This window comes from Haliotis cracherodii, unplaced genomic scaffold (assembly GCF_022045235.1).
Source record: "Haliotis cracherodii isolate W230 unplaced genomic scaffold, xgHalCrac1.p SCAF_21, whole genome shotgun sequence".
Taxonomy (NCBI): Eukaryota; Metazoa; Mollusca; class Gastropoda; order Lepetellida; family Haliotidae; genus Haliotis; species Haliotis cracherodii.
This window is the reverse complement of record NW_027266277.1, coordinates 11,500,812-11,517,227: the sequence shown is the minus strand read 5'-3', so window position 1 is coordinate 11,517,227 and position 16,416 is coordinate 11,500,812. Positions and strand designations below refer to the sequence as shown.

The following is a 16,416-nucleotide window of genomic DNA, read 5'->3' as shown; positions in this document are numbered from 1 at the left end:
AAAAATTTAAAAAAAACACTACAGGTAACTGCCCACATTGCAAACAACCAGAAACCCCAGAACACGCACTCATCCACTGCACACACTACCTCACACATCGAACTGCATTACAAACCACCCTCAATCTAAACAAGGCTCTCACTCTAGAAGCAATACTAAACCCACAAAATAAACTAGAAAACTTCAAGGCCTTAGGCGTATTCTTAATCAAAACGGAACTAATAAAACGCATCTAAAAACATAATAACCTACCAAATCAAAATCACATAAACAAACAAACATCCACCATACCCAGCTCCCTTAGTTCTCCTCCCCAACCCCATCGGCATCTATTCCAAATCTCAAAATTCCCAAATTATATATAAGCAACCCCTAAAGCCCCCTCTTGGGCTGCACAGACCACCTTCGCACCTTTCGGAAACACATTAAACGGCCTGGCCGGGCCCGTGTGCGAAATACGCATCAGTCGGAAAACGCACGTTAAATCTCCAAAGTAAGTAAGTAAGTCAAGACACTGACTTTTCTACGAGACTCACGGTATGTAGTCATAATCATCAGTTTATTACATTGTTGAAGGTACATTTTTATCCAAACTCAATTAAATGAGCAAAACTATACGTTTGTGGACATTTGAGATCTGCCTAGATATGCGCGTTTCGTTTTATTATTCTGCAATCCATTTTTAGTATTACCCGCTGGCCCGGCCCGACTTGTAGGCAATCCCGAATACACTGACGTTAACTGCATGATAATGAAAGGGGTGAAAGACGCGGTCATAGTCAACAAATTACGCTAGGCCGTCGTTGGGATGATGAATGACAAAGCTGTCTGTCACCCCTGCATTATAGATTCGCCCGACATTTTTATTCAAGCCTTTAAAGGAATGAACGGCAGTCCCACATCAGACTTTGTGCTAAGTCTGGCGTACATATTGTTAAGTCGATAGCCGACATGGTGTGGTGGGTTTTGTCGTATCTAGTATCTAGTTGGTTGGTTATTGTTTAATAGCATTTAAAGGAATGAACGGCATGCTCAGACGCTGATATGTGACCTCGAATGCACACTCACCTGTGATGTGATATACAGTATAAAATGTGCCCCAACTTTAGTCATGCGCAGTCTGAGACGTTTAATAATATGACCTGTCATCCGCACTTTAAGTCCGTTGTTGTTTATATTTGTCATAAATGACCTTGCTATAGAGCTGCAAAAATTGGGATATTTGTAACACAGGAAATAATGGACATTATGCTCGTTCTCATTGCTGATGATGTTGTATTTTTTTCCTATTCTGTAAATTGCTTGCAAAAACAGTTAAATGTGTCACAGAGTTACTGTTCAAAATAGAGTCTTGAAGTAAATCTGAATAAAACCCGTAGTAGTAGTTTTTAGAAAAGGTGGTATTGTTGCAAAACATGAAAAGTGGTTTCTTGGTTCGTCTGCCTTGAGTGTAGTCACTTACTATAAATATTTAGGTCTTATGTTCTCCTCTAAATTGTCATGGTCTATGGCATGTAAGCAATTAGCTGTTCAGGCGTCGAAAGCCATAATGCCTCTTTATAATTTATTCAGGAAAAATAGTCGTGTGTATTTTTTCACAGCATGTACCATTTCTTAAGGCAAAATAATGCCTATACTTTTGTATGGTTCTGACATATGGGGTGCTAAGTATTACGCTGCAATTGAAAAAGTTCACATTTCATATTTCAAATGTTTTCTAGGTGTTGGTAAGTTTGCCTCAAACAAGGCAATCCTTGGTGAAACAGACCGGAGTAATATTTTTGTAGCCAGCCAATTCAGTATTAAGGGGATTAAGTTACATGTACTTAGAATGATTACTGTCGGTCTGTCACCCGCGCCGGATCACTGATCGACCAATCGGCGCGCTGTGCGTCAGAACACCCTTATTCTTATCTTCACCTGACGGTAACATGGCAACATGGCTTTTGCAACATGGACATGCATTGTAACATAATGTACGCCTCTGTATATCACAAGGAGCAAAACGAGAAGTACACCGGTGGACTCGGATGGTGCGCATGAATTTTCTGTTATCTGGATGTATCAACCAAACTTATAGTAAGTGACACCATTTATATCATGATTGTCAGGCTAAGTTAAATACGTGCTCAAAGAACGCTTCAAGAACAAGCCTTCCGTTGTTGTTGCGTATTTCGTGAAATTAACATCTGTCTACCCGCCCACCCTTATCTCCCATACCCACCCGGACATACAGTTGTCATCCAAAGTAAAGCAATACCGGCATACAAGTTCCAGCTGTAACTCTTGAAAACAGGCTATATCAATACTAGTATGTCAGTTCAAGTTGTGACCCTTGAATACTGGGTATTTCACTATACAAGTTGTGACTCTTGAATACAGTGGAGTTGCGGCACAACCCCCATTACCTATATTACTACAGGGTATATCACTAGACACTTTGTGACCTTAAATATTTGGTATATCACTATACAAGTTGTGACCATTGAATACTGAGTATCATTACACAAGTTGTGATCCTTGAATACTGAGTATATATCTGTACCAGTTGTGACCCTTGAATACTGAGTATCATTATACAAGTTGTGACCCTTGAATGCTGAGTATCATTACACAAGTTGTGACCCTTGAATACTGGGTATATATCTGTACAAGTTGTGACCCTTGAATACTGAGTATCATTACACAAGTTGTGACCCTTGAATACTCAGTATCATTATACAAGTTGTGACCCTTGAATACTGAATATCATTACACAAGTTGTGACCCTTGAATACTGGGTATCGTTATACAAGTTGTGACCCATGAATACTGAGTATCATTATACCAGTTGTGACCCTTGAATACTGAGTATCATTACACAAGTTGTGACCCGTAAATAATGAGTATTATTATACAAGTTGTGACCCTTGGATACTCAGTATCATTATACAAGTTGTGACCCTTGAATACTGAGTATCATTACACAAGTTGTGACCCTTGAATACTGAGTATCATTATACAAGTTGTGACCCTTGAATACTCAGTATCATTATGCAAGTTGTGACCCTTGGATACTGAGTATCATTACACAAGTTGTGACCCTTGAAGACTGAGTATCATTATACAAGTTGTGACCCTTGGATACTGAGTATCATTAGACAAGTTGTGACCCTTGAATACTGAGTATCATTATACAAGTTTTTACCCTTGAATACTGAGCATCATTATACAAGTTTTTACCCTTGAATACTGAGTATCATTATACAAGTTGTGACCCTTGAATACTGAGTATCATTATACCAGTTGTGACCCTTGGATATTGAGTATCATTACATAAGTTGTCATCCTTGAATACTGAGTATCATTATACAAGTTGTGACCCTTGAATACTGAGTACCATTATACTAGTTGTGTCCCTTGGATACTGAGTATCATTACACAAGTTGTGACCCTTGAAGACTGAGTATCATTACACAAGTTGTGTCATTTGAATACTGAGTATCATTATAGCAGTTGTGACCCTTGAATACTGAGTATCATTACACTAGTTGGGACCCTTGAATACTGAGTATCATTATACAAGTTGTGACCCTTGAATACTGAGTATCATTATACAAGTTGTGACCCTTGAATACTGAGTATCATTATACAAGTTGTGACCCTTGATTACTCAGTATCATTATACAAGTTGTGACTCTTGAATACAGTGGAGTTGCGGCACAACCCCCATTACCTATATTACTACAGGGTATATCACTAGACACTTTGTGACCTTAAATATTTGGTATATCACTATACAAGTTGTGACCATTGAATACTGAGTATCATTACACAAGTTGTGATCCTTGAATACTGAGTATATATCTGTACCAGTTGTGACCCTTGAATACTGAGTATCATTATACAAGTTGTGACCCTTGAATACTGAGTATCATTACACAAGTTGTGACCCTTGAATACTGGGTATATATCTGTACAAGTTGTGACCCTTGAATACTGAGTATCATTACACAAGTTGTGACCCTTGAATACTCAGTATCATTATACAAGTTGTGACCCTTGAATACTGAATATCATTACACAAGTTGTGACCCTTGAATACTGGGTATCGTTATACAAGTTGTGACCCATGAATACTGAGTATCATTATACCAGTTGTGACCCTTGAATACTGAGTATCATTACACAAGTTGTGACCCGTAAATAATGAGTATTATTATACAAGTTGTGACCCTTGGATACTCAGTATCATTATACAAGTTGTGACCCTTGAATACTGAGTATCATTACACAAGTTGTGACCCTTGAATACTGAGTATCATTATACAAGTTGTGACCCTTGAATACTCAGTATCATTATGCAAGTTGTGACCCTTGGATACTGAGTATCATTACACAAGTTGTGACCCTTGAAGACTGAGTATCATTATACAAGTTGTGACCCTTGGATACTGAGTATCATTAGACAAGTTGTGACCCTTGAATACTGAGTATCATTATACAAGTTTTTACCCTTGAATACTGAGCATCATTATACAAGTTTTTACCCTTGAATACTGAGTATCATTATACAAGTTGTGACCCTTGAATACTGAGTATCATTATACCAGTTGTGACCCTTGGATATTGAGTATCATTACATAAGTTGTCATCCTTGAATACTGAGTATCATTATACAAGTTGTGACCCTTGAATACTGAGTACCATTATACTAGTTGTGTCCCTTGGATACTGAGTATCATTACACAAGTTGTGACCCTTGAAGACTGAGTATCATTACACAAGTTGTGTCATTTGAATACTGAGTATCATTATAGCAGTTGTGACCCTTGAATACTGAGTATCATTACACTAGTTGGGACCCTTGAATACTGAGTATCATTATACAAGTTGTGACCCTTGAATACTGAGTATCATTATACAAGTTGTGACCCTTGAATACTGAGTATCATTATACAAGTTGTGACCCTTGATTACTCAGTATCATTATACAAGTTGTGACTCTTGAATACAGTGGAGTTGCGGCACAACCCCCATTACCTATATTACTACAGGGTATATCACTAGACACTTTGTGACCTTAAATATTTGGTATATCACTATACAAGTTGTGACCATTGAATACTGAGTATCATTACACAAGTTGTGATCCTTGAATACTGAGTATATATCTGTACCAGTTTTGACCCTTGAATACTGAGTATCATTATACAAGTTGTGACCCTTGAATACTGAGTATCATTACACAAGTTGTGACCCTTGAATACTGAGTATCATTACACAAGTTGTGACCCTTGAATACTGAGTATCATTATACAAGTTGTGACCCTTGAATACTGAATATCATTACACAAGTTGTGACCCTTGAATACTGGGTATCGTTATACAAGTTGTGACCCATGAATACTGAGTATCATTACACAAGTTGTGACCCGTAAATAATGAGTATTATTATACAAGTTGTGACCCTTGGATACTCAGTATCATTATACAAGTTGTGACCCTTGAATACTGAGTATCATTACACAAGTTGTGACCCTTGAATACTCAGTATCATTATACCAGTTGTGACCCTTGTATACTGAGTATTATTATACAAGTTGTGACCCGTAAATAATGAGTATTATTATACAAGTTGTGACCCTTGGATACTCAGTATCATTATACAAGTTGTGACCCTTGAATACTCAGTATCATTATGCAAGTTGTGACCCTTGGATACTGAGTATCATTACACAAGTTGTGACCCTTGAAGACTGAGTATCATTATACAAGTTGTGACCCTTGGATACTGAGTATCATTAGACAAGTTGTGACCCTTGAATACTGAGTATCATTATACAAGTTTTTACCCTTGAATACTGAGCATCATTATACAAGTTTTTACCCTTGAATACTGAGTATCATTATACAAGTTGTGACCCTTGAATACTGAGTATCATTATACCAGTTGTGACCCTTGGATATTGAGTATCATTACATAAGTTGTCATCCTTGAATACTGAGTATCATTATACAAGTTGTGACCCTTGAATACTGAGTACCATTATACTAGTTGTGTCCCTTGGATACTGAGTATCATTACACAAGTTGTGACCCTTGAAGACTGAGTATCATTACACAAGTTGTGTCATTTGAATACTGAGTATCATTATAGCAGTTGTGACCCTTGAATACTGAGTATCATTACACTAGTTGGGACCCTTGAATACTGAGTATCATTATACAAGTTGTGACCCTTGAATACTGAGTATCATTATACAAGTTGTGACCCTTGAATACTGAGTATCATTATACAAGTTGTGACCTTTGATTACTCAGTATCATTATACAAGTTGTGACCCTTGAATACTGAGTATCATTACACAAGTTGTGACCCTTGAATACTGGGTATATATCTGTACAAGTTTTGACCCTTGAATACTGAGTATCATTATACAAGTTGTGACCCTTGAATACTGGGTATATATCTGTACAAGTTTTGACCCTTGGATACTGAGTATCATTACACAAGTTGTGACCCTTGAATACTGAGTATCATTACACAAGTTGTGACCCTTGAAGACTGAGTATCATTATACAAGTTGTGACCCTTGTATACTCAGTATCATTTCACAAGTTGTGACCCTTGAATACTGAGTATCATTATACAAGTTGTGACCCTTGGATATTCAGTATCATTACACAAGTTGTGTCATTTGAATACTGAGTATCATTATACAAGTTGTGACTCTTGACTACTGAGTATCATTATACAAGTTGTGACCCTTGAATACTGAGTATCATTACACAAGTTGTGACCCTTGAATACTGAGTATCATTACACAAGTTGTGACCTTTGAATACTGAGTATCATTACACAAGTTGTGACCTTTGAATACTGAGTATCATTACACAAGTTGTGACCCCTGAATACTGGGTATATATCTGTACAAATTGTGACCCTTGAATACTGAGTATCATTATACAAGTTGTGACTCTTGAATACTGAATATCATTATACAAGTTGTGACCCTTTTTTCTTTTTTTTTTTAACCTTAGGTTTGCAGTGTTTCGGTTTTTGTTATACTTTCTTTTGCCAGGTCGTGTAGACGACTCAGTTTATAAATCTCGACAGCGCGGAATCTTAATGACGGGCAGACAAACACAAAATGGACTTCGTCTTCAATACAGCCATTGTTACATAGCCGACAAAAGCGTTGTGAATACACAATATCCTCTCTTCTGCCCAGATTACTCCGTATAGGCAATTCACTTAATCTCAACAGGAACAGCAAACGTCTATGGTCTCCATTTCAGAAAGCTGTAACATAATATTCCATATCCAATAATATCTTGACGTGTGAATAATACCTTAATTTACAAGACTCATAAATTTTCATCTGTATACTCTGGTTGTTACAATCCAACAAACGCTGTCTGAACAGCTGCAAGAAACACTTAACATCATCAAAATTCTGTTCGTGCCACACATAACCAAATCCATAAATGTCGAGTAAATATTTAACATGAGTTTCCCAAGTAATTCTACCACATTCATCCAGATTCTTCATTAACAAATAACGCTGTCGGGGATATCTTTCATCATTCATTCTAATTCTTTAAGGTATGATTAACGATGGTTTTTGAATGATAAACGTATCAATGTTAGTACTTACTATAGTTATCTGGGTGTTCTGTTTTCAAATAGATTGTCTTGGACTAAATGCATTGATACCCTTAAGATAAAAGCCCATAAGGCTTTGTTTGCTATTAAACAATTGCAGTTTCACTTTGTAAATATGCCAGTTAACATTTCATCTAAATTGTTTGATATTAAGAAAAAGCCCATTCTTCTTTATGGTGCTGAGATCTGGGGTTGCAAAGGTAGTCAAATTGTCGAAACTTTTCATACTAAGTACAGCAATATTACCTGAATGTGGAAGATATGGTTTGCATGTGGATTATCATATGAAGTGTGTTAAATACTGGTTTATGTAAGAACATGTCATTGTGGTATGGCACATGTTTGTTTTAGGATATGTCATTGCGGTATGTCACATGTATTTATAAGGATATATCATTGCGGTATGTGACATGTTTATTTTAGAACATCTCATTGTGGTGTGTCACATATTTGTTTAAGGACATATCATTGTGGTGTGTCACATGTTTGTTTAAGGACATATCATTGTGGTGTGTCACATGTTTGTTTAAGGACATATCATTGTGGTGTGTCACATGTTTGTTTCAGGACATGTCAGCTATAAGGCGGAAACTGCTGTGGTTGGTTGTATTGGGGTTTTGCACCACGTCCGTACTGTTCTCGGTGACTCACAGAAATCGTTTTCCAAGTACAACCGAGGAATCCTCTGCATCTAGACGTTACACAAGAGGATCCGGTAATGATGGGTAATAAGGGTTTTTTTTTATTTTCATAAACATTTCAAAATGATAATGTTATTCAAACGAATGACCTGGGGAGAACAATGATTCGTGAGTAGCTTCATCTGTTTTGAATATGATATGATGAGGATCCCCCAAGGCCTAATATATACTACTCAAAATTTGATAAGGATCACTAGGTGATATGTGTGTAAGTTACCACAAACATAACAAAAGACATGACTCTGACTCAGAAACGTGTTTAATCATGTTATGAATGAAAATTCATGAACGGCATGAACTTGTATCAATATGGAATGTTTGAAATCTGCAAACACCAAAAGGCATTTCATTAAAAAATGTTAACAGCAAACAAGAGAAAGAATTACACAGTTATGAGGGATAGTCCATCATTACACTTAGTCGATGAAGTGTCAATATCGAGTATGACCTCCCCTTGCATCAATGACGGCCTGACAACATCGAGATATGCTGTCAATAAGCACCCGGATGTTCCCAATGGGAAGGTTGTTCCACTCTTCCACGAGGGCATGTCCGAGCTCTGCCAAAGTCGTGGGTTGTGCTCTACGGCGTGAAAGGGCAACCTGCAGCATGTTCCAGACATGCTCAATCGGGTTCAAGTCCGGCGAGCGCGCTGGCCAATCCATGCGGACAATTGTCTCCTGCTCAAGGTACTGCTCAACCACCCTGGCGCGATGAGGACGGGCGTTATCATCCATCAGGATGAACTCAGGGCCAACAGCACCAGCGTAGGGTCTGACGTATACATCGAGGATCTCATCCCGGTACCTCACCCCCGTCATTGTTCCTCTCTCCAGGACATGAAGATCTGTCCTTCCATCTCTGTTGATTCCACCCCAGACCATGATGGAACCACCACCATAACGGTCATGTTCACTGATGTTGGCATCATGGAAACGTTGTCATCGCCACACCCGCTGCCTCCTGTCTGTAAAGTCCAAACAATACCTGGACTCATCGGTGAACAGAACTGGAACCCAATCGTTCCGTGTCCAAGTGACATGATCTTCAGCCCATTCCAATCGCTCCCGCCGGTGTCGAACAGTCAGGGGGATTCGGACACATGCCCTTCTCGAGTAGAGACCTGCATTGTGAAGACGATTCCATATCGTCTGAGAGGACACATTCACCCCCGAGGCGTTCAGGAGGTCGTTACGTAGGCTGGTTGCTGTCCAGAAGGGATGACGTCGTGCCTGAAGAGCCACAAAATGATCTTGGCGTTGGGTTGTCGACCTCTGACGACCACCCCCATGTCGGTGTGCTGCTGTACCAAAATTTTGCTGTCGGGACCAGGCCCTGTTTACAACGCTCTGGCTGGCGTTTAGTGCATTGGCAACGTCACGTTGTGAATAGCCAGCATCAAGCATTCCAATACATCTGCCCAGTTGTTCTGTCGTCAGGCGACGCCTTACACGTTGAGGGGGCATTGCGTAGATAAACGTAGTGTAAACACTCAATTGAGTTTACAGTTTCACAATGAATCAGACACCGTTGCCTGATTGGAAATCGTGCAATGGTAGCAAAAGCATGAACTGTGATGTGAAACGCATTTCCCATGGCATGAAATGCACGTGCACGTGTGTTGGAGACGTTTTTGATTTCACTTGAACACAATATTGCCAGTTATGCAGTTATTTTGTTTTTTTATTAAGAAAAATATCTACGATCCTTATCAAATTTTGAATAGTATATATATTACTGTGGTAACCGTTCTCTGTGTCGCTCAATATAAATACAATTTTAATATTGACTTGTTGCTGCACAGAGCTAAGGGCTATAATGTTTTTCTATTATTCGTAATTCCATTCTTAAAACACTTGCCTTCAAATATCTGTACTAATGTTATGGATCATGGAACTTTCTTTGTACTCGGGTTGAGACCTGTGAAGATCCGGGTTAGAATAGATCTTTAGCAACCCATGCTTGTTGTAAGAGGCGACTAACGGACACAGGTGTCCAATCCAGTTGATCTGGTTGATGCATGTCATCGTAGCCCAACCGTATATATATTTGCTCATGATGTTAATCACTGGATTGTCTGGTTCAGACAAGATCTTTTTACAAATCGCCGTCATATAGCTGGAATATTGCTGAGTGCGGCGTTAAACAAACAAACAAACAAACAAACAATACACACAAAAAATCTCATCGGGTTGGAGAGAGTTCAGATTTAGGGGCGGCATGGCTGTCCGGAATATTAGTTTAAACAGAACCTATAATGATCCTATTTGTCATTTCATTAGAGGTAAATTCGAAACACATTCATAGTAAAATAATGATAAGAACAGAATTTTTACAGGTCATAAAATGTCACGCATAATTTTGATCAAAAGAACATCAAATATATTTTAATCACGTGCACTGTATTTCATTCCGAAAGTATTTGAATATTTAATAAATAATAATGGGAGTTGCTTATCGTACATTAAAAATAACGTCGTCCAATATATGACGTCATCAAGTGGCGAGCGCATTTCGTTCATTTGCTGCTATTGACAATCACTGCTGCCACGTGACAATGATAAAGTTGATATTTCCCAAGAATATAGGCTTCTTTGACGATGTCCTCCTCAAAACAAGTTCTAGCGATAAACAAATTTCCAAATACTCTGCATGGGCGATAGGGTAATAATTTGTTATTGACATGTTGTTTGATCGTCACGTGGAAGGATCGACTTTTCAAATAAGTACGATATACCATCCTCTACATTGATACGGTTTAGGTCTTTAAAAGCTTCGAACACCTTGACATGTTGCAGGAACCGATGGATGGTGCTGTCCCTCGACTCCGTGTACCATACCGACGTCACTTATCTTGATGACGTCACAGATTGGAACATTGTGGTATCAGGTGCTCAGCCATACCTGGATGGATGCCGGTATGTAGCTCCGTGGTATTTCCGGGCTAGAATTGGTTGTTTAATAGATTGTTGCCAAGATTGTCGAAAGAGGCGACTGATTGTGGTGAGAGGCGACTAACGGGATCGGTTGGTCAGACTCGCTGACTTGGTCAATGCATGACACCGTGTCCTACTTGCGTAGATCGATGCTCATTTTGTCAATCACAGGATTGTCTTGCCCAGACTAGATCATTTACAGACCGCTGTCATACAGATTGAATATTGCTGAGTGCGGCGTTAAACAACAAACAAAATAATAATAATAATAATAATAATAATAACGACGAGGAAGATGAAGGACAAACTCCAGAATGCCCATATCAAGGAAAAACTTGAACACTCGCAATAAGATAAAAGCCACAAATACTTATGCTGTATCCGTGCTTTCATATTCTTTTGGTGTTGTTGATTGGACGAAACAAGAAATTCAGGGTATTGACACCCTCACACGAAGAATCGTGTCAGACAATAGATCCCACCACCCTCGCTCTTCCCTTAATCGCTTATATTTAACAATCATTATGGGAGGACGTGGTTTGATTAACGTTGAGTCTCTTCATAACAGAATTGTTTTGTGCACTCTTGCACACATTTATTTGTCTGATGATCCTCTTGTGAAGCATGTCAAGACTCATGATGAAAACAAGGCATTCCACAGTTTTCTAAAACGAGCCAAGGATGTGGGACATAATCTCAATGTCGGTGTTGATTTTGTTGATGGTTCTGTACTGCTGGACGGTATACAAACCAAGCGAAGTACCATATTGATATCAAGTCGGCCCAGATTCAGTTTTTAAAGGAGAGGCTATCTGAACGACTACTGCATCGAGTTTATGTGCAGTGTGTTGAAAATATCAGCAATCCTGCAGAGTCCTTTGCTTGGATGTGTGATTTTGATCAAAATGTAAATATGAAATGTATATTATGTAATGAACTCATTGTCAGTGGATGCCCAGCTTTGGCATAAACACTGTATCTTAAACGACATGATGGTGTAGCTCGATCATTTTATTACCGTCTTCGCCATGCTTGTGGTTTTGACACAGAGGTCCACCCATGGTACGACCCGGAATATGTAGAGGGTGTCATGGAAAATGATAAATACAAAATTTACATTTTGACCCATTTACAGCCTCAGACGTATCCAGGGCAACAAACCTGATCTTGTCCCTTTTGATAAATCAAATGAAATCATTTATATCATTGAATTTTCTGTCCAATTTGACACTAATGTCATTGACAAGATTGAGGAAAAACATTGCAAATATGCGGACCTCGCTTTCGAAATGTCACGCTTGCATCCCAAGTACCAAGTTGTCCGACTCCCCATTGTTCTCGGTGCCTTAGGTTTGGTACCTCCCTATATGTTGACTGACATTGGGAGAGTACCCGGGTTTGCTTCTAGGAATACAGCCCTTCTGACAATCTGGGTAATGCAGAAGGCTGCAGTGTTGGGGAGTCTTCGCTTTCTCCGAAAAGTTCTGGGTGAGTTTGACTACGCAGCGCTTCCTGGGGGGGGGTGGGGGGGGGGGGTGGGGGGAAGTCCCATTCGCTGTCTGGGCTGCGTGTAGAGGGGACAAGGGACCTAAGCTGATGATGAGCCTAATCAGCTGTGCCAGGATCACCCAAACCCTCTTTGCTGCATTTTATATTTTAATATGTAAATAATAATAATAATAATAATAATAATAATAATAATAATAATAATAATAATATATCCAATAGAAATATCTACAAAAAGCAGAGTCGATTGTAAAAATCCAAGTATACCATAAGCATGTGTTTATGAATCACTATCAATGATACCAGGTGTTCGCGAAAAGGTGAGCGTATCCTGCCCCACTGGTGGCACCTATCACAAACACAAGCAGAGGCAAGTCAATTGTTCACCTGAAAAAAAACACGAGAACAAATGGTACAAGTCAAAATAGGGAATTGCATCGGACATCATTTTTGTCACTGATGTCCTCCACATGTCCACCATAAATCTTTTTGAAAGTTTGTAACCGTGATCAAACAGCTTCTGCGCAAGAGTCGTATCAAAAAACGTTTAACATCATGGTTGTGAACTGGATTTAGGTTCTTAAAATGAAAGTAAACCAAGGAAGATAGAAGATGATATGAGTGGTAATAAATATACAAGAGACCCGTGAAGATCCGGGGTAGAATAGGTCTTCAGCAACCCATAGTTTTCGTACAAAGCGACTATGGTTGTCGTAAGAGGCGACTAACGGGATCGGATTGCCAGGCTCGCTGACTTAGTTGATACATGTCATCGTATCCCAATTGCATGGATCGATGCTCATGATGTCAATCACTGGATTGTCTTGTCCAGACTCGATTATTTACAGATCCCCGTCAAAAGCTGCAATATTGCTGAGTGCGGCGTTAAACAACAAACAAACAAACAAAAACATATACATGATCATGGCACTCTTATTTATTTTACTACATGATGATCTGCAATCAGTTTTTAAGTAACAGCTATTTATTATTTTTCATGTGTGGATTAAATTTCAGGAAACCGCGGTGCACCTACCTTCACCCCAAGAACATCAAAGATCTGCCGTTCTACTCAATTAGGCATGCTGGAGAGAAAGGTTACCCCCTGAAGAACATAGCCTACCTCTATGCCATGTCACAATCAGCGGAGGTTATCTACGATTTGGAATATGGTGTCAAACCCATCCTTCCAATGAACAACTTCATCTACAGTGATCACACGCATGGCCTCATCTACATCGGCAACACCACATTCAATCACTACAAGCATTTTGGTCAACCGTGTTTGCATCCCATGGGATTCCCAACATCTGTCAACGCGACGCAATCTAAAATGTTTGACCTGTGCTATGTCCCTACACCTCCAATACAACATGGTATCGTTAGTGGTGAAACGCCTCTTGATCATGACCAGAGACGAAAAGTATTGCAAATCAGCAAAGAAACGAGTCTGAATCTTCAGTTTGATACAATGGCACCTCCTGCATTTGTTCCCCCGGGTAGATTCTCAGCAGTCACAGCCGGTAATACACTTTTTACTCGTAAAGCATTCTGGATAATGCTACTTCCGACTTCTGGAAACTCAAAGCTGAATGGCGTGATACGAGGTTACATTTCCCAGAGGTTGCTATGGGAGACCAATGACGCCGTTGGTCATATGGGAGTCACTGCAAAAAAAAACTATGACAAATATATTAACTTCAAAGATGCCGTCATGGAGTCAAATATAGCTAATGTGTTGGTAAAAGAGCTGGAGAAATGGACATGTGATCCTTCAAATTCACTTCAAGAATGTCTTGGGATTCTTGTTAAACACATCGTCAGTGAAGGTGTACTAGATGAAGGTAATATTGAGTCGATGAAATCATGGATGCGGGATTTAGAAAATATAAATATCATTCCCGACTCGCAAAGGATATATTTCAATAAAATTCAATATGCCGAAGACCAGATCTGCACTGGGATGCACTTTGCCCCAAGTCAACACAATCATAAGATATATAACCTGACGTCAATGTCCGTGGCTGTACAGCTACCCTGGGATAACAAGCCCATCTGTCCTGAAGTGGATGAAGTCAAAGAAGCGCTGAGAAGTGGAGCTCCTGCAAAGTACTTATTCACAGATGTGCTGCTTATTGTGGAGATAAACTACCCACAACTTTACAGTACCACTCGGATCGTAGAGCCCATTTATAGGAGATACTTCCCCAATATCCTCTTCTGTGGTCCGAGTATGGAATCGTTCCACCAGTACAACAATGGTGAATTGTCCCATGTACAAGGCATTACTGAAGGGTGGCATTACATGTATGACTGTATTGCATATGCCATGAAGATGAACTACAGAGCCAAAGGCTATCTTCATATTGGCGATGACACTTTTCTACAACTTTGGAATCTTCATAAACTGCCGCGAGATCATGTGTGGTTTAATGATAAACTGAGTGTATTCAACAGGAGCGTGTTGAACTCCCCCTGGCGGTGGTGGAAGGAAATGGAAGGCAGGAAAAACTATGAACAAGTGCTTCACGAACTGAAGGATATATCTCAAAGGGGAACAGAAGGTGCCGAGCTGGCTAATCGGTTTTACACTATGTATGTTCGGAACAGACAGTCTTTGGAGCTGATGTTTGGATCCACATGTGACTTCTATTATGTACCAAACAGACTGAAGGACATGTTTGTTTTTCTCATCTCATTGTTGAAGAAGCATAAAGTTATTATTGAAGTAGGGGTTGCCACAGTTCTTCAAGGAATGGATAGACACGAAAACATCGAGTACATTCCTGGGAAGTTAATCTTCGGTGAAGACAGGGGTAGAGTCCAGGAACTGTTCTCAACGGACGACTACTTCTTTCATCCAATGAAATTTGGACGTTGGATGAAAACCGATGAAGGAAGGACATTTTTCTGCGAGAGACTCCTGCCCCTGTTAGAAGGGGGTGTCCAGTTCCCTCCGAAAAAAATGCACCAATAGCATGTAATCCTGGTATAAGTATATCGAACACAAAATGTTATGTATCATGAATATTTTTGGGGAGACTGTTTTGCACTGAAGATGTGTTCAGTATATAAAAATATTTCATGATCCCTGACTGTTTTTGTTCAGTATGCATAATCTATTGTAAACAGTGAAGGTGACATAAGACTGCATTTTAAACGTCAGGGCTTAAATGTTTTATTTTCACAAACACCATGACTCTGATATATTTTCTCTTGGTGCATGTAAAAAAGAAACGCGAACACCATGCATCAATTGGTACATGTTGGAAACATCTCTTCTTAAAGCAGATACTTCTCTATATGTTTCTATGGTTTTCGCTTCTTTTGACGGTGAGTATATATACTGACTTAGTAATAATTGTGACCCATTACTGACACTAGAGTTATAATAGTATGTAAGTGCGGGAACATTCTTGGAGTAGTAGGTAACACGGTCGTGATACGGTTGGTTCTGAAGAAAGGTTACAATGTAGAGACGCCATAGTGGAATAAAGAAATATTGTGGTTCACCCTAAGTGTTAGACAAAGTCTGCTATATTTTCCGAGGCTAATATGTTCCTCATTTACATCGCCAATTGTTTGGTCTTGATCGCCCCGGATCATCACGGAGTTGGTATACTGT

General features: G+C 39.3%; 1 protein-coding gene across 2 annotated transcripts; it reads left to right on the top strand.

Annotated features, from left to right (window-relative positions):
- The first annotated feature begins 1,930 nt into the window (after positions 1-1,930).
- On the top strand, positions 1,931-16,174 carry LOC139470756 (uncharacterized). 2 transcript variants are annotated; one of them, XM_071253040.1, is made up of 4 exons: positions 1,931-2,079; positions 8,216-8,373; positions 11,148-11,267; positions 13,809-16,174. In XM_071253040.1, the coding sequence occupies exons 2-4, from the start codon at positions 8,219-8,221 to the stop codon at positions 15,766-15,768; spliced, it is 2,235 nt and encodes a 744-aa protein (XP_071109141.1). In that variant the 5' UTR covers positions 1,931-2,079; positions 8,216-8,218; the 3' UTR covers positions 15,769-16,174. The 2 variants fall into 2 exon arrangements, with proteins under 2 accessions (XP_071109141.1, XP_071109142.1); XM_071253041.1 differs by lacking the exon at positions 1,931-2,079 and having other exon boundaries at positions 8,287-8,363.
- Positions 16,175-16,416: the final 242 nt, after the last annotated feature.

Excerpts from the sequence above, each read along its gene's own strand:
- LOC139470756 (XM_071253040.1), top strand. The coding sequence starts at position 8,219 with ATGTCAGCTATAAGGCGGAAACTGCTGTGGTTGGTTGTATTGGGGTTT. Across the intron at positions 8,374-11,147 it reads AGAGGATCCGGTAATGATGG|GAACCGATGGATGGTGCTGT; the intron begins GTAATAAGGGTT and ends GACATGTTGCAG. Across the intron at positions 11,268-13,808 it reads CCATACCTGGATGGATGCCG|GAAACCGCGGTGCACCTACC; the intron begins GTATGTAGCTCC and ends ATTAAATTTCAG.